This window comes from Mycetomoellerius zeteki, unplaced genomic scaffold (assembly GCF_001594055.1).
Source record: "Mycetomoellerius zeteki isolate Tzet28-1 unplaced genomic scaffold, Tzet1.0 scaffold223, whole genome shotgun sequence".
In the NCBI taxonomy this organism is placed as follows: domain Eukaryota; kingdom Metazoa; phylum Arthropoda; class Insecta; order Hymenoptera; family Formicidae; genus Mycetomoellerius; species Mycetomoellerius zeteki.
Window position 1 is genome coordinate 813,723 of NW_017257198.1, and position 26,043 is coordinate 839,765.

The 26,043-nt window shown below is 31.5% G+C and overlaps 2 protein-coding genes across 3 annotated transcripts; both read left to right on the forward strand.

The window, feature by feature from the left end:
* The first annotated feature begins 976 nt into the window (after positions 1 to 976).
* Positions 977 to 5,169, forward strand: LOC108723153 (arrestin domain-containing protein 17). 2 transcript variants are annotated; one of them, XM_018448681.1, is made up of 8 exons: positions 1,014 to 1,031; positions 1,115 to 1,581; positions 2,541 to 2,696; positions 3,255 to 3,466; positions 3,833 to 4,015; positions 4,132 to 4,343; positions 4,481 to 4,677; positions 4,862 to 5,169. In XM_018448681.1, the coding sequence occupies exons 2-8, from the start codon at positions 1,467 to 1,469 to the stop codon at positions 4,993 to 4,995; spliced, it is 1,209 nt and encodes a 402-aa protein (XP_018304183.1). In that variant the 5' UTR covers positions 1,014 to 1,031; positions 1,115 to 1,466; the 3' UTR covers positions 4,996 to 5,169. The 2 variants fall into 2 exon arrangements, with proteins under 2 accessions (XP_018304182.1, XP_018304183.1); XM_018448680.1 differs by having other exon boundaries at positions 977 to 1,581.
* Positions 5,170 to 10,901: 5,732 nt separating this feature from the next.
* LOC108723155 (potassium voltage-gated channel subfamily KQT member 1-like) lies at positions 10,902 to 25,766 on the forward strand. The gene is made up of 4 exons (XM_018448682.1): positions 10,902 to 11,104; positions 19,320 to 19,667; positions 22,327 to 22,506; positions 25,581 to 25,766. The coding sequence occupies exons 2-4, from the start codon at positions 19,580 to 19,582 to the stop codon at positions 25,748 to 25,750; spliced, it is 438 nt and encodes a 145-aa protein (XP_018304184.1). The 5' UTR covers positions 10,902 to 11,104; positions 19,320 to 19,579; the 3' UTR covers positions 25,751 to 25,766.
* The last annotated feature ends 277 nt before the right edge of the window (positions 25,767 to 26,043 follow it).

A 26,043-nucleotide genomic window follows, 5' to 3' on the forward strand; every position in this document is an offset into this window, starting at 1 on the left:
TGAAATTTTATAGTTCACGTACTACAGATTTTCAGTGCTCACAATGAACAACGAAACGCAATCAGCAATCAGAAAAAAGTCCAAAGAAAAGTCTGAGACAGTCTGAGACGTGAGAACTTTTAGAACATCCAGCGCACCAACATTTATTTTCAAATTATAGAATATATATTATATAATATGTACATAATGGCTGCGTTCAGCAGACTCAACAGTTTTGCAACCGTTTTATGATTGTCTGCTGAGATAGGACCATTCTTCTAGATCTGAAAGTATGATCCAATTAGCGCTAAGGAAACTTCCAACAGTTGCAAAACAAACGTTCTGCTGAAAGCAGCCATTGGCTGCGTTTAGCAGAAAAAGCAGCTTTGCAACTGTTGTAAAATTCTTGAATATGATTGGTTTATACATTTAGATTCAATGAGAAACTAAGGATAACCCAGATCTACAATAGGGTTTTAAGCCTTAAGCCATAAGAAATAGGCGAATTACAGTCGATTATTCCCCTCGGATTAGACTATAATTGGTCAATTTCTTACGGCTTAAGTCTTAAAACCTATTGTAGATCCGGACTAAGACCAATATATAAGACCAAAACAATTGCAAAGCTGCTTTTTCTGCTGAACGCAGCCAATGGGCGCATTAAGCGGACTCAATGGTTGAGTGAGCGCTCGCTGTTATTGGTGTATTCTTTTAGCTCATCCAATCAGAATTTTAGATCTAGAAGAATACATCAATAGTAGCGAGCGCTCACTCAACTGTTGAGTCTACTGAATGCTCATTTATTCTGCGACTTCTGTTGGTAAAGTAGTAGTGCCGAATTGTAGATGTTCTCAATACTCGCAGTGAATAATACGAAACGTAACCAGTGCTGCTATCTTACATCAAAATTATAACAGATTTTCTGTGTCATTTGATAACTACCTGCATGCGCACAATTATGTAATGAATAAAATAATTCACTAATACATGGTGATTTTGCTAGTCCCACCACCTACCTTCTCATATTAGTCACGTGTGATCCCACAAAAAAGGTTGGGATATAAATGCTTGTGTATGAATCACAGATTGCTCCTTTCGTTATTTCGTGTTGTTCTCCACTGTTCTCTCATTTTAGCTACATAACCACGTGATCACGTTCTACTGTATAGAACAAGAAAACGAATGGAGAACGAATGAAGTGCGCAATAATATTTTCATTTTACGCATGCACTGGTACCAGAGTGAAGATCGAATGGAAATTTTAAACTAGAGGGATTTTATTATATCAAAGAAAAAAGGTAGATAGAAAGAGAGAGAGAGAGAGAAAGTGAGAGCACGCATCATCGGCTAGTGTCTTTTTGTTCAGCAGAGGTTGTACATACGTCATATTGTGTAATGTGTGTGTATATTTGTAAATGTAGTGAATAATAAACGTAAATTAAATAATCGAAGTGTCATAAGGAACGAAAAAGGTAAAACAATTAACAATGGGCCTCAAGGACTTCCGAATAGCATTTGACAATCAATGGAGCACGTATTATCCTGGACAGACGGTGACAGGAAACATCATTGTTGTCCTGGATAGTACAAAAAAGATTCGCGGTGAGTATTAAAATGACAATTGATTATATAGTCAGAGTATAGTTTGAAAATATGTATGTACTTTTCAAAGAATGTGTGTTATAAAAAAAATGTATAAAAAATATTTTTTAAATTATTTTAAAATTTTTTTTGGAAGCGTACAAATATTTTAAAAATATCATTATAATGTCTTTGAGACATCTTATGTCCTTATTTATCTTTAAGATATTGTTTCAAAATATGTCTATTTGAAATCACTTTTCAATATTTTATAACAAAATTACGTAGAAACTCATTAACAGATTTGTAATTTTTAATGATGTGTAATGATATAAATAATATATGAATGATTTAATATTTATTTAATTGATGTATTCTTAATGTTATTAACAATTTATAAATGTATATATACATACTGTATAATTTTGAGTTTATATATATGTATATGAAATATATTCTGTGTCTACTGATTTCGCAAGTGATCGTTTTCTATTCTTACAATGTGTGAGAGTTAATTATAGAACTGTCACACATACTCCCCCATGCAAAGTCTTTCCACTGTTTGGATATTTTGTTTCCTTTGAGCTTTATACTATTATGTAATGTAATACAATGAATATTGACTAGAGTTTTAAGAACAAGAATTTTTATTTTATTTAATAAATATAGAGAGAGAGATCTCTTACTTCTTTTTTTTAAATAAATGGAATAATTTAATAAGTCGAGCAAATTAATGAAATAATTTATATATCAATTAATGAAATAATAATAATTATTATATTTTAATGCAAAATGATAAAAGATAAATCATAGATAGATTAATAAAAATGAATAAATTGATTAAAAATTAATCAATTGGAAAGGGAGAAAAATTGATAAATTAATAATAAAAGTAAGTTATACTATAAGCTGATATTTTGCTATTTTCAAAGTGTTTTTCAAGCACAATATTTCTAATATTTGTAATCTTTTCTACGTAGGTATAAGTGTGAAAGTAAAAGGTGAAGCAAATACTTGTTGGGCAACTGAAAAACAAGAAATGGATGAGAGAGGACAATACCGGGATGAGACCCAAACTGTTACAGCTCACGAAGAATATTTTGAAACAAAATATTATTTGGTTGGATCGGCCTCGGGTAAAGCTAGATTATTTACTCATCAATAATATAAAATTGAAATAAAATAATACGTGGAATGTTAAAAGGTAAAACCTATTAAATGACAATCTTGAAAATTTGTTTTATTAGTAAAAATGAAAAAAAATGCTTTATTATTGAGATGGACATTTTTACTTAAATATGATATTTTACTTAACATATAGAAATATGATATTTTACTTAACATATAGATACATATAAATGTTTCAAAAGAATTTATTAAAAAATTTATTTATGACTTATTTAATTTAAATTTAAAAAGTGTCTTATTTAAAAATTCTGATTTTTTTTCCTTAAAAGATTTTACATTCAAATGTCTGTAACATATTTATAATCAACTATGTACATATGTGTATGCCTTATGAAAGATGAATTTAACGAATAAATGTTATTTAAAACTTTGTTAACCAGAATTTAAATCTGAGTCATCCATTTTATTTAACTTTATTACAATTCATTATTAAGCACAATTGTATACTATAACTTTCTTATTTATACAATTTTAATTTATTATTTTTTATTTTGTTCTTTTGTTAGGTGGAGAAATCGAAATACAATCAGGAGAACACAAATTTCCATTCACTTGTACCTTACCGACAAATTTGCCGAGTAGTTTTGAATCGGATTTTGGACACGTTCGTTATACCGTCAAAGCCACGCTGGATCGGCCCTGGAAGTTTGATCAAGACGTTAAAAGTCCTTTCACAGTTATCACTCCCTTGGATTTAAATCAAGAGCCCAGAGCAGCTGTATGTATACTTTCATCATTAAATACATTTAATTTAATTTAAATCAAATGTAGAAATTATATTGTTTAAAAGTAAAGTAACCTTTAGTAAATACTGTAATACTACCAAAACTATAAATTTTGCAAAACTTAGAATTATATGATTATATTATTTTTTATAATTAAAAATTATAGTTATCATAATTATAATTATAGAAGATATATGAGGAAGTAATATTTTATAAATAAATTAAATAATTTTAATTGTGTCACACATAAGATTTTATTTTTTATATCGTTTTACAATGGTACTTGTTGGAGATTAAACTAAAATGTATTTCTATTGTAGTAATATGAATAATAATAGATTGTAAAATTATATTTCCAGGAATCCGTACAGCAAGAAATGAGTAAAACGTTTTGTTGTTTATGTTGCGGCACACCACCTTTGACCGTAAACTTTTCATTACCGGTTCGAGGGTATGTGCCAGGACAATCCATGCCAATCAAGATAAACGTCGAGAATTTATCGAATGTCGTTGTGAACATCGTCAAACTCGTGCTTTGTAAGGTATGCAATAGCAGTTCACGATGGAACTTTTTTTTCGTTGAAACCATTTGAAGGCCAACATTTCTCAAAATAGTATCTTAAAACTAAACAACCTTTACACATATCGTGAAGTTCAGATTGTGACCTTCCGTGCTACTACACCACACACGGACACTAAAAAGGAAGAAATTGTGGTGACGGAAGTCAGTAAAGGACCGGTCGAGGCCGGTGGAACTACCGATTACGAGCAACATCTGGACATTCCGCCTCTTCCGCCATCGAATCTCGCTAATTGCGGCATCATCGATCTCGAATATAATCTGAAGGTGGAAGCGTGCGTTGAAGGATGGTTAGTACTTTTTTCATAATTTAAATTATTTTAATTATTATCAATTATATACTGTATATAAAACAGCTCATCCATTTTAATCAGTTCTTCATTCTTTTGTTTCTTTTAAGTAAATCTTAATTTGCAATATTTTGTAGGTATCATCGAAACTTATCCGCCAATACACTCATCTTCGTGGGAACGGTTCCACTCGCAGTTTATCATGTTCCAAGTGCTCCACCAGCGGGAATGGACGGTGATTACTCAGCGAAGCCACCGGAAGCTGGTTTTGTTATACCTTCGACAAATACTGCGTTACCTCCATTACCAGAGTCTCACTTGTATCCAAACTTACGTAAGATCTGCATGACATTAATATTGTTTTTCCATGTAAAAGACAGAATGACACAGAATACAAATGACACGATTCTTTTGATAAAACAATCTACGAGATATTTTTACATCATTAACTTTAACAAAAAAGCTTTTTATAGAAATAATTCTTTCATAAAAATAATTTTTTAAATCTTTCTTTTCAGCTCCGCCATCCTTCGAGGAATCGTTACATGGCGCCAGGAATCTTCGTGACCGCGGAGAATCGGAATATGTTTACGGCCTGACTAATCATTTTGCACCAAAATATCCAGTATATAATTTTGCATCTGCGCAGTAAGAGAATGAAAAATATTGATGTATTAATTATTCCAGAATTGTTGGAATGCGTACTTTGCTTTTCTGCCAATATAAATTTTGACGCACATAAATCTCTAGTATTTGTACTCAACTTCAAATAGTCGTCCCTGCTCGGGAAATTAAGATATTATTTATATTCGAGAGATAAGGCCATCACACGTACAAAAATTTTAGTCGTAATCATAAGGTCGCAAGCAAATCAACCAATCACAATCAAAATTACGATCTCGCGTTTCAAAACGCTCGACTGTGATTGGCTGATTTGCTTACGGCTTTACGATTACAACTAAAATTTTTTTACGTGTGATGGCCTATACATGTGTCTCAATTATAAAACGTACAATTTTTAGTGTACATAAAATAAAGAAATCAAAGTGGTTTAGCATTTAAATCTTATATAAATCTAGAATTTACGAGAGGAATTATGACAGCTTACGATATATACAGTATAAAAATTATACATATTTATACAAATAAAAAAACAAGAAGAATTTAAGAGCTATGCTTTTTACATAATTTTTAGAAAAGCACATTTTCAAAACAATACTATTTGTAAGTATATTCTGTATGAATATACATTATATACATTTTGTGCAATGTATGTTAGTTTCAAATGAAAGATTAATGAATACATATTGTATACTTATGTAATAAGCAAAAATACATTTTTAATATATTAACATAAAGAGAAAACATTTTATTAACAATTCCTTTCTAACAAACGGATTCTTTACTTCCATCTAAAGAATAATGTTAACATGCAATGTCCTTTTTAAATAAAATCATGCTTTTTTTTAAATTAATTTTTTTATTCTATTTAAGGCAACGTAACGAAATTCACTGATTTATATTAATCGGTTGAAAATTAAACACCAACACCTCTGAACTTAAGAAGCAAAACTACTTGTAACATATTTGAATCGCTGGCAAGTTACCGTCTGACTATATCATAAGATAACTTAAATTAGTAATTTCTACAGTTTTAAATTGTCGACTTGCTATATTTTTTACAAATTATATAAGGCGATTTCACCATTTTTATGATTAATATTTATTAACTGTTACAGATTACTTTCTAATAAAAGTTTTTACTAACAGTAGAGGAAGTAGTATGTAGTAATGTCCCCTATGTATAGGGGTGCTAGTGTCTAATTCTCATTGTTCTCAATATGATACATATTATACAAAAATACTTTATCGTCGTTTCATGCCAAACGAAGAAAAAGAAGAAGAAGAAGAAGCGTTTTGTTTCACGAACAATGAGCCTATCATTCTTTTTTAATATTCGAACAAGATTCATACGGAACGACATGTTCCTCGTTATAAGAAGAAAGGTATATCCACACAACTTGCATAGCCGTATAAACGTATACATAAAGAAAAAATTATCCAATCACAATTTACATGCGTCTTTATAGGAGAAATGCGATTGAATAATTTTCTTTATGCATACGTTTATGCGGCTATGCAAGTTTGTGTGGATATACTCGAAGACTGTGATATTGTGATTTATTGCAATGTATAGTAGATCGGAAATCCACTGAAGATCCAAAAGAAGAGGGAAGATATAGGTACGTTCGGAGAGATGTTGTTAGCGCTAATTGCGTCTATTTTCATCGTTTATCAAACAAAGATAATGACACAAATAGCGCTAATATAGCGTTTCCCCGAACGGATCTTATATCTAAGACTCACAACGCTCGCGAGTATTATTTGTTTTTGTTTAACATTTGATAAAGAACAAGAATGAAATAATTCCATGAGCGTTGCAAGCGTCAAATGGAATGAACCCCTAGTCATATACAGGGTGTCCTAGAATTCACAAACGGATTACACAGCCAGCTAGTGATTATACGTGCCAGAAGAAGCAACTTTTTCCTTTGGCAAAATATTGCGTTCAAACAATTCTTTTTAAATGAGAGCAATTTTAAACTAACGAACGAGCGCTTCATGTTACGCATGGATCAGGGCCGGCGCAATTTGAACAATGATGTGTCAAAATTATTCTCGAGTATTGTCTAATTTACTATTTTACTTTCAGTTGTTTCTTCGACGATATCGATTAGAAAATGTTCTCTTCTTAAATAAATTCAAAATGGTATTCAAATATTTAGATATCATGTTATATAGTTTTTATAAAATCTTTATCAAAATAATAATAAAATACCCATACAGCGCAGAATTTGCAGCAATATCGCTGCAAAATCTCTGCAATATTGCTGCAACATGCAATATTGCTACAGTGTTGCTGCAACTTTTGTGCAATTTTGTGCTGTAGGGATAATAATGTACACACTCATACGTCGCGCCACGCCGCCCTTGATCGATGCGTAACGTGGAGCGCTCATTTTTAAAATTGCTCTCATTTAAGGGAATGCTGGAGTGACTATATTATTATTACATTACAGTTGTATAAAAATCTTCGAATTGACTGAACGGAATAAAAAAACCTTTTACAGGATTAAAGTAAACGAAAAATTAAGAGGTGGTGCAGTGGATCTTGTACTAAAATCGAAAAAAGGTTAAAAAATTTTTTAACATCAGGGTGTTCACGAATTCTGGGACACTCTGTATATCTATGATATAATCGCTATATATATATGTATGACTGAATATAACAATCTCTGTACACGATAATGACTACGATTGGAAAATTACTGATGCATGCTACTTTTTTCTATAAAAATTTTGCAGAGATAACAGTTGTGCCGTTATCGAACCTAGATCCAATGCATACATTTATATAATTAATTGTTAAATTGTATTTATCTTCTGATCTCGACAATAAGACATGTCTTGAAATCGTGCCTCATTTACCTAGTTTTCCATCGTCACGTGTGGCATTATCTTAATCGTAACATTGATCTAAGTATCACTTTGTATCTAGTTCGATAATAAAATTTTTAGATATTTGAACTGCGTTGGCAAATTCACAACTATGAATTTTCTTAGATGAAAAGTGTATGCAAAAGATTAATTAAGTTGAATGAACACAGCGGTATATATAAATAATTAAAATCGACATGATATTAGAAAATACAACATTGTTTTCAAAATTTAATCTCATGGCAATATTTCTCATAGCTTTATTTTTGGAAGAAGAAAAAGTTCATCTTCTCTTAATAATCATCTCTTTTCTTGTTAGCAAGAAACATCAAGAATATACACACGGGCCTAATCGATAATATATAGTGGACAATATTACATATATCACGGGACATTCTTGTGACCTTGAAATGAAATATTCGTGGTCTAACTTTTCCACGGATGCTCAATCAACGAGGTGAACGGATTCCGGAGAATCGCCTGATGTACATGTTTGATGTGCTCGACATTCACAGGCTGTGAATCACAGCCGATCCGTATCGTTATCGAAGGAAATGGTCGCACACATGCCTGTGCAACGTTATTTAATCATCTTCTTTTTTGCAATGTTTGTTTGCAATGTTACTGGCGATGGGTGTATGCATACTTAACGATTCCTTTTTTTTTTTAGATTTTTGATAGCCTTGCTGATAGTTTTTTTGATGGACAGATTGATTGTGCGCGACATAATACTACATTATTGGCAGTGATATTTAGATGAATTATTAATGGTTTTGTATATGTATACTGGCTACTATAATATGTTAACTTCGCGAGAGAGTATACTTATGCTATCAATTACGCAAGAAGCAAAAAGTAAGCATCGACATAGGCCTTCCTGTCGTAACTCGTAAGTCCTATCTGTGTGGAGTATTTACAGCAATTTCAAATCTTTGCGTGATGCGACAGCAAAGTAATGCAACGAAGAACTTGGAGTAAGTTTGAAGGAATTTGCTTTACTTTGAGAAAGAGCTTATTTTTAAAACATTGTTTCTTTTAAATATGATCGAATTTAACATAGTTTGGCAAGTTTTAAAAATAGCTTTTTAAGAAACGGTCTTATTTTTTCGAAAATTAATTTTTATTTAAAAAACTTTAATTATATATTTCTTGATTCAATATTACGATCTTTATTTAAAACAAGTTGAATTTGACTTTGTTTTTTGGAATAAATTTGAATTAATTGTAATTAATTAACATTATTTAAATAATTATGCCGTATATTACATGTTAAATCAATCGAATTGAAAAAAAAAATGCATTTGAAACGAATGCAAATAAACATAGCTTATTTGTATATAAGATAAGCAACATTTTTTTTTCGCATCGGCAATCAAGGCTGTGACATAGAGCGAACTTTAGTTCCGAACTTGCGAGGTCGCAGTTGACTGTCTGCGTTTCGACCTCGTCGACAATCGATAATTTAAACCATATCGATAAGCGGAAACGTCGCGCGCGCGCTTGAATGTAACGTAGAGTGACGTCACGTATTCCAGGTTCGCGGTAGTCACTCGTAATGTGTGCTCGTAATATAAAGTAAAACACGGCATGACCAAGCAGAATCTATAATCACCGCGTTTCGTTCCGTCTATCAGTTTGTAACGAAGATTCAACGGACAAGCATGTGACTGCAATAAAGGGGGAGGGGGAAAGGACTCCGTAACGATTAGTATATTCACCGAATGATCCTAATAGAATCATTGAAAAGTTGGCAAGACTGTTCATCATGTAGATTCAACTTCACAGTGTGATCCTTCTTAGGGGTTGAAAGTGCCGTATACACTCCTGCAGGTGATTATACGTGTGTCGGCTTAATTGTTGTCTCTATTATTATCTTTTTTTTTTCCAAAAAAGTGGATTATACACCATGCAGTCGTTGTCATTCGCAAACTGTCTTAAATATGGAGGAAGCAGATGATAGGAAACTGCGTTGGTTTTTTAATTTTGAAAATGAAAAATCAGTTCTATGAACGATAAAAATGCACGATTTATATGTTGTACATTTATTTTTCTTTTAATACATTAATTTTTATATAAAAATTTTATTTTTATATACATAACTTTAACGCGCGTCACTAAAATATTAAAAAAAGAAAAGTAGGTTATCTGTGTATTCATCGTTATTCGCAAACGCGTTTCGAGATAAAAGAAACAGAAAGAAAATTGTTTTGCGCTAATGACGTCTCGTCCTAAAAATAAAATACAGATCACGTTTCATGTTATCAATTTATTTTCCATTTAATATAATTATAATTAATTTTACTTTTTCCAATGAAATTTCAAATATAATTTCTATCTTTCGAAAGCTCTGCATTAATTAGCTGTTGTTAAGCACAACAATTTCATTTTGCATATTTTTATTTCTTCTTTATATTTGTTTCATTCTCTGATTCGACGTTATAATTACAATAGAAAATTTCGTTATGCAAATGGTAATTGATTGATATATTATTATACAGTGGAACGTTCGACGATGGGTGGTACATGAGGGTTAGTAGTCGAAGCCTGGTTTGCGCCGCCCTTGCATTACGTGCCGGCACGTGCGCGGTACGCTACGGCGCGCGTGCTACCCTCCTGTCAGATTCGCTCGTTCGTTACGACCCGCCAGGACGACTGAGGACGACCCGCCACCTGGTCGCGGAAAAGCCGGAGTCAATGCCGTCGGGTTCGTTCCGTGACCGGGTAGCAGTGGTGGTTGACGACACTCGTTGAATCTTCCGCGGTGTGTAATCTCGCGGCGTGAAATCTCCTTCGTATTCTCGCAGTGAGAGAAAAGGACGAGTATATAAAGGTAAAGCGCGAGTAGGCAAAATCTGTTCGGCCAGCTAGGCGAGCGAACCGCGCTTGACCGCGCTACGAATAAAAATCGTGAACGCGTGCGATAAGCGCGAGAAGCACGTGTCGTTTGCATGTGGGTAACGTACGTTATCGCGTTGCCGTTATCGCGCGACGAGTGAGCGTATATCACGGAGGAGCGTCGCGTCGCGTCGCGAGCCGATTACTCGCTCGCGAAAACGCGGCGAATCGATGCCTCAATTGCCGCCGCGTCGTCGTCCGCGCCGCGAGTCGGAGCCGCGAGCGCCGAGCAGCTAGCACGCGATTGTCAGCGATTGCTGATCGTCCGCTTGGAGCGACGAGCTTGGACGACCGATCCAACCTCTGCAGCGGGGACGTTCCTGGAGCATCGCGCGAGCTAGGACCACTTTGGTTTCCTCTTGCAACAGGTACGAGATTCGAATCAAAACGATCGAGTCTCGAAACGATCGTTCGACTTGTTACCGATTAACCTAACCTATATCGATATATGTTACTCTCGCACCTATTTTTTTTTTTTTTCCCATTTTATTCTTAGTGCGAATCTCGCGACGATGATATTAAATCGTTTGACGATCGAGCGTAAGACTATAAAATTGTTCAGTCCGTTTTTAAATCTGTTCAACGTTTTTCCATTAAGGCTGCGTTCGGAAATATTACCCGGGTGCCCCCGTGTAATCGTTTTATCTTTATTTAATATTGGGTGAATAAAAAGGATAAAATGACAGACCGAGACACTCGGGTGATGTTTCCGAACGCGGTTGGTATAAAAGAAAAAACATCTAATTTTGAAATAATTCTTGTTATCGTTTTCCGACTGAAAAGTCGCACAAACATCTCATCATAAAGACGACGTGGACTGCTTTTTTATTAAGTGTCGGACACTTTACATCAACGAGAAACATCATCACTCTTTCATAAGTCACTCACGGTCGTCGATTTATTTATACTTAAGTTTGCTTTCGAGGAGCAAAACATTACGGGAAAGTCGTCGAATGAAAACACGCGACATCGTGCATGTGCATGTCGAAGCGTAAAGATTACAGGGCTTTGATAACCAGATAAACATCCGAGACTTATCGTTCGCCCTATAATCTTTAATATACACATATATATATATATATATCATCGTATAGATTACAAGATTGTGCCGAAACAGCATGACGAAACGTTTTTCCTCGTGACTCACGCGACCTATGCTAAGTAAGTTGTCCATAGAAAAAACGTAGATTAAGCAACATTTGCATTTTTTATTATGTTAATGTTAAAAAGAATAATTAACACTAACTAATCCTGCTGGAAAAGAACGACACTTTTTTTGCCTGTAGTACAGTAATCTTTACATAACAGTGTGTGTGTATCGTCGAGTGATTCACCCCTTAGGAAGAAGTGTTTCAAAATACTGATTAACTATTCAGTAACTGATGATATTTCACCAGTTACTGAATAGTTAATCAGTATATTGAAATACTTTTTCCTAAGGGACGTTTATTTCAACAATTATTTTTATAACATTATTTCATATTGAGAATTGATTATATAGAGTATTAGTATTTATCAATATTTATCAGTATTAATCAGTGATCGTACTATCCATTTTTTTGTAATATATTTACAAACGAGATGGATGACTTCTTGGAAGCCAACTTGGTTTTAAGCTAAAAATATGTATGTGCATTTCAGAAATTGCATTTTATCTCATAATCACAGAATTTAAAATGATCAGTATTATATAGATATTTTAAGAGTAGTATTCTTATATTGTATTCATATTTACATCTCGAAATACGAAATTAACAATTAGAAAATAATTGATTGCACTACAGATAAATTCTTTATTCCAACTTTGTGTTTTTATGCTTTTGTATTATTTATCTTCAAATATTTATATCATCTTCGCTTTATTTGTTAGTAATATTTTGTTAATTACGTATCAATCCATAGTCAAATATTTGCATTATTCTCGTTCCGATAATGGAATAATGGAACCTCCACTTCCACTAGTATCAACTTTACTAGAAACCCTTTTTTTACACCGTTCAATTCGTCTCCAATTCGTCGGCACGTATATTAAAAAAAAATTTTCTTTGTGTTTGAAACAATGAGATAGTTGCTTTTATCTCACTTTTTTTCATTTTTTCTTCTTTTTTCGACTACTTTCTTTGTAGTTTAAAATATCAAACTACGAATTAGCCTACTTTCCCAATTATTCTGGAGCTTTGCTTCCGTACAAAGAAGAACACGAGAAGAATGTAATTACGTTTTATTCTCCTTGACGTGATATGCTCTTGGAAAATAGAACAACGAATATCGTAAATGAGCTTTCCCTAGGAGAGTTAAAAATCTTTGGAATTATTTTTATGAATAAATTTGTCGATGTTTGTTAAAAATGTAATGACAAAATCCGGAGCATTGTTTGCAAGATTTAATTATAATAGTATCAAGATACATTTTATGTATAAAGTCTTTCAGAGTTTTGAACTTTGCTTTTTGGTTCTTATGATTATAAAAAATTAATGAATAACAAAAAGAATCAATTTTAATGTGATATTTTCTCCTTCTATTTTTTTGTATTCTTAGTTGTCTAAAGTAATAAATAAATATATGATTAACAGCATTCTTTCTCTTTCTCTCTCGTTTAAAGAATTATTCGAAAAAGATCCATAAAAGAAATAAGCAATCTGAAAGATTTCTTGTCACGATAGCATTGACTTTTCCATGTTACTAATTAAAAATTAAACATTTCTTTAACATACAAGATCTTAGAATTGTGACTCATTAAATGCAGGTTATCTCACACGAGGATATTAGCAAAATTGGTCGTCAAACATCGACGTAATTAAGCCAACGTAAGCCATGGGTCATTGAAAAATGCTATGGACACGCGATAAAGGGAACAAGAAAGGGCATAGTGTCACGCGATATCACGAAAGTATATGAGTGAGTATATATGCACGTCTGACGATGATTCTTAAATATCAATCTTTAATGCCCGATTTCAAAGCATCACGACCACACCTTCCTACTATAAAATTCAATATGAAAAAAATGAATATTCCAAATGAGCCGGTTGCGATAGAATCTTACGAGCTTCTTGCAATCTTAACTACTTCGTTTGTCACGTAAAAAACATTTATGAAATCGATTAGATACATTCTACTGAACTTATGTAATAAAAAAATAATGGCTGGGTTTTATCTTTCTTATTGTAAATTCTGAAGTAGCAACGCGATGTTTTATTGACGTTAAAGTCGTCATCAAGACGTTATTAAAACGTCACCTTGCTATTTGTGGCTTAATCTACCTATTATAATATAACTTAGTTTTCAAAATTTACTATTATATAATACATAAAATTTTTTATTTTTTGTTATATTTAAAATTATGTTGGAAAGAAAGGAAATGTATAAATATAATTTTTGAAATGCATATAAATAAAAATATAAAATGTTAATATTTTTACAAAAAGTGATAATTTGAATGAGTATAATGAATTAAGGAGAGTGTTTTGTTTAAAGAGGGTTTAATGGTTTAAAACGATATTTTACGCGCAACCCAATAATATAATTATTTATTTTATTTAAACAATAATAACAGGAGGGAATAATAAAGTTGATAATTTTTCATACGAATTTAAATAGAAACGTTTATTTCTTATCGTAGAAATTTCGGAGTTCACATTTTCTTCGAATGTCATATTTGGTCTTGTCAGTATTAAATTTTTTCTCATTTATCCGACAACGTAGTGCTCTCAAGCTTTAATATCGTCGTGCCCGACAAGTCGATTTAAGCTGTTTCTTAACATCTTATCCACCTTCATTAAATTATGAAGAAAAGCGAAATAATGTTGATGTTTCATGTAACGCGATAATTAATACATCCTCAATATATATATTGTAATAAATGAGGTCGATTAACAAATTAATGTTGAAAGAACATATAGTTACTTTGAATGACTGTTTGACAAATTTAGCGCACACAAGAAGTGTATGAAGCTAATTGTAAGTGAAAGCGTTAAAGTAAGGAAAGTGTCAGTGGAAGTTTCAGTCATTGACTGAAGTTAAATTCGGTGTGTCACACGGTAGAAAATTGGATCCTTATTTTGAGAGTAATATTCGGAACATGCCGTGCGGTAACGAAACAATTCAAGCATTTTGAGTTTTAAGCTTGAACTTTGAACTCTTCAGATTTTTTGGATCTAAAAGTGTTTATAATATAGTTAGTATCTAAATTCAATCAAAATTTTCCTCTAGGAGCAAATAATGCGTCTTTAATCAGCCTGAAAAATCTTTTCTGGATCTAATATATGTTGGATCTAATATGCTGGAGTTATATGTAATAAGACGAGGGGGTAACCATTAGCTGAAATCCCACAGATTACATGATTTCATATGATTTCATCTGATTACAAATAATTTTTTTCACTACGTATGAAGTAATTTGGTAAAATATACGATTTTATTTAATATTATACAATGATTTCTTGTAGTTGCATATGTAATTATCGGATTATACATAGAGATTTCATATGAATTTTATAATGATTTCGAGGTCTTTGTCCCACGATTATATTAAATGGTTATCCCCTCGTAATAAGAGGTAATTTTTTTATAAAGGTTAATGGAATTGATCTTCTAAAGTAAAATACTATGAAATCATCAGTTCGTGGCGACATTAAGAATATATGGATTGTTAAAGCTGTTGAGTAACGAGTAACTATAGGCGACAACTTTTACGCAGTTTGTAACAGCGAATCAATTCATGCATTAAAATTTAAACTCTCTCTGAAACAGATTTACCCATGAAAAGCAGTAGAAACACGTTGTCAACTCTTGCATCGATCAGTTTTTTTTTTTCACAGTTATAACAAGACATTTTTTCGGCATCACGTCATTCTTCTTTTTTTTTAATACAATGCTTTTTAAAATTTCAATACGATGTCCTTCAAAGATATCATTGTCAGTTGGACGAAATCAGAGCTATACATTTTGCACGATGGTTATATATTGCACACTCTTTTCATGGAGCTTAATATTTCTTGTCAGATTAAATCATATTTTCCAAGACGCTACAAAAAATTTGCCTAAAATTTCTACCTCGATGACTGAATAAAATAGCCGAAACGATAAAAAAAGCGAATTATAAAAAGGCAATATGGAATAAAAATTAGTTTTTTGTTAATTAAGCTTTGAGTTGATTAAAAAAATATCTCTTTTACATTTCTATGTTTATATTTCTATATAATTACTAAAAAGCTTTTTTTTAATATTATGGTCTATTTAATTGTATAATAGTTACGACATACTTTCAAAAGCATAAAAGTATCGGTGATTCAGTGGTGTTATTGGAAACAATCATAGAAAATGATCTAGCTTGCAATTTTTACCTAAATTAATGTACGTAAGTGATTGGTGTCTTATTAATTTTTGCCAGAATTTTTTCTTCTCTTATGATAAATATTGGTAGGGAAACAGGATTAGAAATTATGGATGGCGCTATTTCGTTTCCAGAAATTTTCCGAAAGCTTTGATAAATAGCCGCCGTCGAACGGACAAAGAAAGCTCGCTTGAGTCTCTACGTCCGCTAAAAGTGATTTATATGTATAAGCAACAAATCTCTCGCATCAATCTGCCATACATTTACCAATTAATCACACAATAAAAAGCTACTGTAAAATCGCAGTTCCTTTTCTTTGTAATTTAATGTGTGCTGTACATATAATATACATACATGTAATATATACAGGTTGAATAAAAAAAGTCCCGGACCGGTGAAATATCTCGAAAATTAAGCATTTCCGAAATGTTTCCTACAAAAGTTGTAGAGTTTTAAATGATCTGGAAAATAAGAGAAACGATTTCCAATGTCCTTGATTTTAACGAATGTTATCCAGGACGTGATCCTAAAAAACATTCAAGAGGTTTTAGCCGTTGCGTCGATCGGACACCTTGCGTAATACTAATGCCGACGGTACTGTAACTTTCAAATCTTATAACTCGAAAAGTATTTTATGAAAAATAACTTTATTGTAGTGTTTTGAAAAGCTCTTGACACTAGCTATTAGATTCTGGAATAAAAAATAGGGTGTGCCATTTAAAAAAATTGATGTGACCTTGACCTGATCTTGGCGACGCCACCCAAGGTCAGACTGACCAGATCAGTGAATAGATCATTTAAAATCCTACAACTTTTGTAGGAAATATTTCTTTCAGAAATGCTTACTTTTCGAGATATTTCACCGGTCGGGGACTTTTTATTCACCTTGTTATTATGTACTATAATACTATAATATTTTATTGACTGGATATTATTATATTCATTTAATTTAATATTGATTGTTATATAATAATCATTTTATTGTGGTAACTTTTACAGAATTTATCTTTTTTTATGTAGACAATCTAATTAAAAATTCAAATTATAGCAGCTATTTAAAAAATTTTAGTTATTTAGAACACACAATAAATGAAGAACGCGATTTGCTTGATTTTCTAAATTTCTAAAAGATTACCATTAATGCTCCTTGAGTATCTTTACAGTTTAGGAGTACATTGAGTACGTATTTTCCATGGTAATTAGTGTATTTTCTATGGTAGTTTGCAATAATAACAGAGAATTGTACAAAAAAGAAAAGGAAGAAAATAACGATATCACGTGTAATGCGATAATATTGTTGCTGTTAGGAGCTGCGAATTGCATGTCTATATGGCAACTATATAATTCTTATGAACTAGACCTACTAACCAAGACACGTCGACTATCGATCTATAATATTGCACGCACATACGTGTACCGTAAGCAAACATTGTGGGTATGCGCTCACTTTAATGTCTGCGCGTATGTAAAAGAACTGCGCAGGCAGAGAACATAAAATATGATAACAGAAATCGTGGAAATTTAAGTAATTTTGCTCGAATGAATTAACATGATATACGAGATGGAAGTTTATGCATTTCTTGATGAGACATTCTTTTAAAGTGTCTTCATTCTACATTTTTATAAATAGATATATGTTGCAAGGTAAAATGTGTAATAGAGTTATGTAATCAGTATAAAGCCCTAATAAAAAAGAATAAGAAAAGTTGTACAAGTTCATTGTTGCTAATATTCACTTTGATCCGTTACTCTGGTAACAATACCTGCAAACAATACCGTATTCCGTTATGAATAGCCGAAGTACATCGACCACGAAACTTGAACACATGTAAACCCAGATAAATGGTGAATCAGGCAATTTAAGCAGAGAAGAGGTTTCTTTGTTCTCTCGTATATCATTGTAATTCGAACGAAAGAGCTAATTATGACGTTTCATTGTCTATCATCTATATATAGCGAAATTAATTTTTTTATTTTTTAGTGGGGAGGGAGAATGTGAGTACATGTATTATTTCGATCAAATTTCTTACGATATTTATATTACTCAATTGTTTCAACAGCTATATAGGACATATTACAAATTAGAAATTAAAGAAAAGTCAATACGAGTTTTTGTTATTTAACAGAAAGTCTGCATCATAAACGATGTTATTTATGAATAATGTAGGGGAAAGGGGGTTAAGATGACGAAGTGGGTAAGATAACGAATTGTTAATTTTTTAAAGATAATAATAGATGAAAAGCAGATGCTTAACTCATTAAAGGCTTTAGGTAATAATACACAATCTCTTATAGTTTGAATTCAATCCGACTACAAAAATAGATAATATATTAAGAAATGTGTTTTGAATGCATTCATTTGTAATTTTGTAGTATTTGTATATAAGGAATGACATAATTATAGTAAGTACTTTCATTTTTTTAATAAAATTGCAATAACTAAAAGTGAATACAATAACATATTAATATTTTTTTATTTTTCGCATTACAATGATTTTATTAATTAAATAAAAATATATGGTAACTATGGGTAAGATGACGAATGTCGTGTATGGGTAAGATGACGCTCTCATGCAGGCAGATTGTAGGTTATGTAGTAAGTAGGTATATTTTACTAATAAGTTAATTACGTAATTACTATATACGGTACATACATAAATATAATTATATTAATGTTAACGTTTCAATAATTTTATTTTCATAAATTATATAAAGGTTTTATTTTGTTTATATTTTTCTCTAAAACTTCTTATAATATATTAAAACAATATAAACGTATTATAATAAATTTTTTTTACTCATAAAAAATATATTTTTAATTTAAATTGACTTTTCGTCATCTTATCCACTACTAAAAATCATCTTACCCACATATGGGGGCAAGATGACGAAATTGACATGTCCTTAAAAAATATAAATTTTAAAGAATTGTAATTTATTTAACAACTTCATAATTTTTACAAATGATAACTAAGACTGTACTGAACTTGAAAAAAAAAAAAATAAAACAGTCTCTTTACTTTATTACAGAAATTAGGAAAAATCGACAAACCTTAAGGTCATCATCTTACCCCCCTTTCTCCTATTGTGATTCGCAAATGTGATTTTCAAGAAATTTTACAACTTTTATATTAAATTTTTTTAAGTTACTATTTTTGAGATATCATTTTATATCACCCTTTTTAAATGCCTTATTCCTTATATGTTTTAACATTATCCGTCGCATGATGAGAATTTTTTTTTCGACAGGGCGAAAGTAGACGGCAATTAACAAAGCCCTACTGACGCAAGTTGGAGAATCGTGCGATCTTGGTGACCTGGGCATGGTTTTAGTTGTGACGGCGGGGCGATGACGCTCAATCACCGTCCGCCGTCATTAGCAGGAGTCCCTCAGGACTCACGCAGCTTCCTGCTTCCGGTCCCGGTCCCAATCCCGGTCTCCGACGATTACCGCTATTTAGCGAGGAACATCGTAAAAACACGCGCGACTGTTGCAGTCAAAAGGAGATATGAGAGACCGTCCTCATTACCGAGATCATGGACACGCCATGCCACTCGAAGAGGCACAAGGGCTATTACTTCCACCCTCCAGAATAGGTGAGTCGTCTCTTTGTGACGTGATGTTTTAGATAATCTCCTTAATGTGTACAAAATAAGTAGGAAAACTACAATCTATGCAGGATACTTTAAATGATTCTTAAGAATGGAGATCACTCAATAAATACATTATATACAATGTATTAGGTACCGCGGAAAGTTCGTGTTTTTTCAAGAGATGTTTAGAGGGGAAAAAACGACACGAATTTTCCGCGGTACCTAATATTATTATGTATAATATAAACTATTTCAATTATTTCGGTTTCTCTCACTTATTTCAGTTTTTTCCAAATATTTTAGTTGTTTTTTGAAATAAAAATTTTATAATTTTAGGAGAAAATATCATGCATATTTTATAGTATTATTTTAACATTTTTTAAAATCTTTTCTAAAGTTTTATGTATAAAAAAATGAGACTGTTTATAGAAAATACATTTAAGAAAAATATGCATTCTTAATCAATGTAATATATAATATAGCTCAGCAAGTTCGTTACTTCGTCTTCTTTCACATACAATTCTTTTATCTAAAATCCTTATATATTTTCTTCAATTATTTTTTTATCTTCTATGATTATTAAAATTGAAATTACGATTTTAAAATAGTGCATAATAACATTTCTTGCACATTGTTGTTATAAATTTCTTTGATAAAAATACTTGCCAGTTTATATGAAATATGGTTCTTTGTTTTATAATAATAAATTTATTTGTTTTAATAAATTGTCCCGGACTGTAAATATGCACATCGATTTCATAGAAAACAATTTTCTCATTTTTTTCTGCAATATGAACGCATAATGGTGGAGTTTTAATTTTTAATTGCGCTTGCACACAATAGGTATATATTACGTTATTATGTCCACCGTTAAAATGCTACTACAAGCTTAATAAAAGGTGAGGGAAAGGTTCGCGCAACAAAGGTTCAGCCTTGCTCTGTGCTCGGTAGAGTGTAAAGGATTATGGGCTGATTACATAGGACGCGTATATGCACGCGAGCGCTCCTGCGTGTATAGATGTATAATATATGTATATGTAGACGTGTATATAGACGTTTATTAAAATGCCTCGGGACGATTCAACTCGCCCGTTATTGAACTTCCATGAAAATCCGACCTGAATTCCGCCAATGGCGGAAACCACACGTACATATAATTCACGGAAATTCGTGGAAATTCCAGTTTTACGAGTGTCAGTCTGAAATCATAAAATTTCAACGTTTCTCTTTATTACTGATGTGGCCACACATGTGTAAAGATGATAGCAGCGGTTTACGATACCCCAGCCAGTATGTTTGCCTAAAAAATTCAGGTATCAAAGTTTTTATCAAGGTCAAAGTAATTGTATACCCACTGAGTGGTATACCCCTAAACATTTATTGTATATATTTCCTATTTTCTCAATTTATTTTGACAAATAACTGTATTTTATATAACAAAGGAAATTTGAAATATATGTTATAATAGATTTAATGATGGGATATCTTTGAATCCTTTAGTAATTTTTTAATAATTTTGTTTTATCAGTTTTATTGACATATAAAAAAGAAATATAGTATTCCATTTTATAAAATATAATTTATTTATAATTTTATATATATATATATACAGGGTGTTAGTTAAGTATGTTGCCATACTCAACAGAAACAAAAACAGGCTTCAGTTCTTCTGATGAAATAAAACAATTAGATGAATTGTTGAAAATGTCCACCTTGCGCCATGATACGTCCATCGAGCCTTCTTCTCAAAGATTGACGTACATGCTCAAAGATCAGAATTAAAGTCTATTTTTGATTTTGTGATTTTGACTTTGACTTTGTCACTTTGTTTACGGTTGCGAATGGTAACTCACGTTAGTCACGAAGCAAAGTATATTTATGTAGGAAGATATCTCCAACGCAATTTATCGTTTCGTCAAACATTTGCGAACATTCACCTGTATTTCGGAAACTAACAACTTGTAAGCCGTTTAAGACACATGTGTATATGGATATTTTTACTTGAAATAAACCAAAGAATCGCTCTGTTGAATATGGCAACATACTTAACTAACACCCTGTATATCTGTAGCTTCGAGATGTGCCCTACAAATTTTTAAATGAATAAAGAAAAGAAATAATTTTATATTTATTTGCTAGTTACGAGCAGTAAACACACGCTTTACGTTTATTATATTCTCTCTACATCTGCAATGAGATATGAGACATGATCGCAAATTACACGAATATATTTTTTTCGGGATTAAAACATAAACCACCTTTACACGTTATGAGGCAACCGCTAAATCAATAAATGTCATATCGTTGATTGTGCATAAAATTATTGCATAAACGAATCGCGGTCGTTTTAGGAACAGAAATCCGGTTAAACGGATTCAATTTTAGCTCGGTTTATTTGCGGATGGGGAAAATAACACGGAGGTTAATTACCATTTACAATTAGTGACATTTCTGCGAAGAGTGTTGATCTTCGCCTTCACATTTCAGTTGCTACTTTCTAAAAATAATTTTGCGTAGCAAGATTGATAGCGTGTATAATTAATAAAATACATAACTATAATATAAAAAAAAGTAACCCCTTCTTGCATTTAGCTATTTATTTTTAATGAACTGGTTCATCATGATATTTTTTCTTTTTCTCTCTTTCTCTGTTTTATGGTAGGTAACCGGGGACCTCTGAACGTAACGATTGTACAGGTCGGCAGAGGAAATGGAGGAGGTGGAGATGGCGGAAGTGATTTACTGAGATTGGAACCGCCATCGGATTTAAGACCAGCCCCGTCGCCCCTATCTGATACCAGTGCTACCTTGCAGTCTGACAACAATGACACTTTGGTTGGAGGTAAGAAAAAGTATATTACATATGTGTATTAGACTTCCACTTCAGAAATTGCCAACACTTGCAAAGTTTCATCGATCTTTAATTTTGATGAAAAAGAGAATATTCTTATGATTTTTATCGCTCGCTACTAATATTCGAAATAAATCTTTTTGCTAAAAGTTTTGGTTATATCTATTAATATTAGAACATTCCAACTTTTTAATTTAACGTCTAAGTTTTATATTATTTATTAAATATGTTTAATGATCTAAAATATAATTGTAGACAATATGACAATGTATAATAAAAAATAAACAAAATATGCTCTATCTCTTTTTCTTATTTTTTTGTAAATAAATGACATATGCAAAATATATTTATACTATATCATAAAAATGTATAAAATCCATTAATTATTCGAAGTTCATTAAATTACATATTTTTTCAATCAACTGACAGCGAATTATACGCCATTTGCTAATTCAGAGGTCGAAAATTGGCTACAACTCGAAATCACATATGAAGAATGTAATAGCCGATAAAGTTTTTCATGTCGATATAATATGGATATCTAATCTTGTTAAATCAAGCTTCGCTAATATAGTATATGATAATTGAATGTCATAATGTTTGATCACAGGGTGATCGTATTAGCGCTACGTTTATTTATTACAGCGCAATATAATACTATATACTTAGAACATACATATTGGAAGGGTCATACCGTATCCAACCAATGTAATAAAAGTGTCTGCAACATCTGTCTGTCCTTGTCTGAATGCTTGTTTGCTGTGCGCTTGCGCGTGATCTATATGTGAGCTCTGAATGTACATATGTAGAATGTGGAGAATCCCCACTCTCGCCTTAGAACATACACATGTACGTTCAGAGCTCACATATAGATCACGCGCAAACGCACAGCAAACAAGCATTCAGACAAGGACACACAGATGTTGCAGACACTTTTGGTCACCTATGGCCCTTCCCAGTATGTATGTTTTAAGACTATATATCACATTACAGTAAAAAAATTACCTTTTTTTATTCTACAAAAGGTACACATGTAAACTTTTTCTTTCTATATATATCTATTTATATCTTCTGAAATATTTAATTATTTTTTATCTCAGTATTTTTATAATTAAAACTAATATATTTGTATACAAAAAAAATATTCTATTATATTTTGTGAAAACATTGAAAGCGAATGTAAAAAAAGATCACGAAAATTATTAAAGTTGTTAAGTCATTCAACGTTTTTATTATTTTGTATCAATTGTAAAAGAATATAGCAAGATATATAATTTATTTTCTATATTTCAAAAAAGTTTGACTTTATTTAGATATACATGTATATGTATGTAATATCATGTTTCAAAGTACTCATTAAGAAAATTTAAAAATATACTTTATAAGATTTTATATTGTCTTTTTATATTGTTTTTTATTCGACTTCATATTTGATTTTATTTTAAGTTTTTACAATTACATCCATGAGAAAAATATTCTAGTTGTATTAAAAAGAAAATAAAAAAGTTCTGATCAGATGAGTCAGAATTCCATTGCAGTTATCGTAAATTGAATTTCTCATCATCTTGACTAGAATGTTTCATAGATTTGACTATGAAGTGTCTGATTTGTATCTTTCTGATTGAATTTTTTCTGATTGAATCTATCAGAATTCCATTTAATGCAACAAGACTGTTTTCCAGTGATACCCCTTCATGAGTTTTATAAATACAATATTTAATTTCAGTGAAATGATAATTAGGCATTAAACTGACTGAGATTGATGGATAGAAAATTTGATGCCAATTCTACATGTAACGAAATAAAATATTTTTTTCTGTATTTGATAAATTGCGCAGTGTACATATATGATGGCATCATTAATTACAACTTTTTGATAGAGAGAGAGAGAGAGAGAGAGAGAGAGAGAGAGAGAGAGAGAGAGAGAGAGAGAGAGAGAAGAGAGCCCGCTAGTTATATTTCTTAAATATTGACTATATCGAATCACTCCGCATTATGGTTCGTGTGACGTCATATCCTGCAACCGGAAGTCTTTCAGCAGGGAGCTTTCGGTTACAGTCAGTATATGTATACCAAGGATTGATGAAGGAAAAAGCGAAACCAGAGTGCATCAAAAATAGACCTATAAAAGATGAGAGAAACGATACATTAATTAATGCCTTATATTTCAAATATGTTTTCAGTATAAACATTTAATTATATAAAATTACAATATGTATCTATTGTTGTGACAAATTTCTGTCTTTTGTTAAAATTATAATTTACATTTATTATATAGGAAATCATAACTTTTATAATAATTCAATCGAGAAGAACATTTTTGTCTTTTTAGTTACTATCAAATACACACAATAACTATTCTTTGAAGGAAATCAAATTGCATAGTAAATATTGTAATATAGTATATATAGGTCATTCCATGTCAACTCGGCCACCTCTCTGCCCAAAACTGTACGCAACCAAATGTAACTTATAGGGTACCAAAATTTAGGTTGAAGCTTCTAGTTTTCGATGCCATGTAGCGATTTTGAAAAATATCAAGTAATGACCTTCATTTTGTCTGTTAAATAGAAAAAGTAATATTTTTCATTATTCCAATCTCCACTGTTTTTTTGAAAATAAAGTACAATACTCATTTTCAATGTAATTTTGTACGCTGAATCCAAATCTGAAATTAAAATTAATTAATAATATTTGGATTGCGCGAAAAGTAGTCAAAAAGAGCAAAATTGCTATTTTTCGTCATAATTGTATTCTTTCTGAAAATAAACATTTAGTTTTTATTGATATTCACTTCTGAAAGATGAAAGAGTAGAGTTACATTATTTTTAAGAACGTGCTCTTTCCTCTTCTTAATATGATATTTCTATGAATGAAAGATGAAAGAGTAGAGTTACATTATTTTTAAGAACGTGCTCTTTCCTCTTCTTAATATGATATTTCTATGAAATTAATCAATTATCATATATCGCATAATTATACCATTTGTTAATATTGAGTTTTAATCGATTTGTTTACAATTTTATCACAAATTTAATAGAAATGTAAAATTGGCAAATCCTCAGGTGTCGATCCAAGGCTATTGCTGGGAACTGGTGGTGATCGCGCTTGGGAAGGTCGCTACCACGTCAAGGAACATCGACGCGCTGGAAAAGCCACCTTTCAAGGTCAAGTTTACAACTTCTTAGAGCGTCCCACTGGCTGGAAGTGCTTCCTGTATCACTTCTCTGTGTAAGTGCAATGTTTTGTATCTGCATATAATTTAGTATAGCTTTTTAGTGGAATATTTGGCAAAATATTACATTATCATCATTCAATGTGGCGACTTTGTAAGGATTATGCGAGAAAAATTGACTAAACGAAATTCTTATAAATACGTTTTTTATCGGGAATCGTCTTCATATTTCATTTATTTTTATTTTTTTATTTGCCAATGGTTATTGTGTCTTCATTCGATATCCTGCAGCTATAACACAACTAATATAAAATGAAATAAAGAGTTTAAAACGCGTATATTTCATTTGTTCG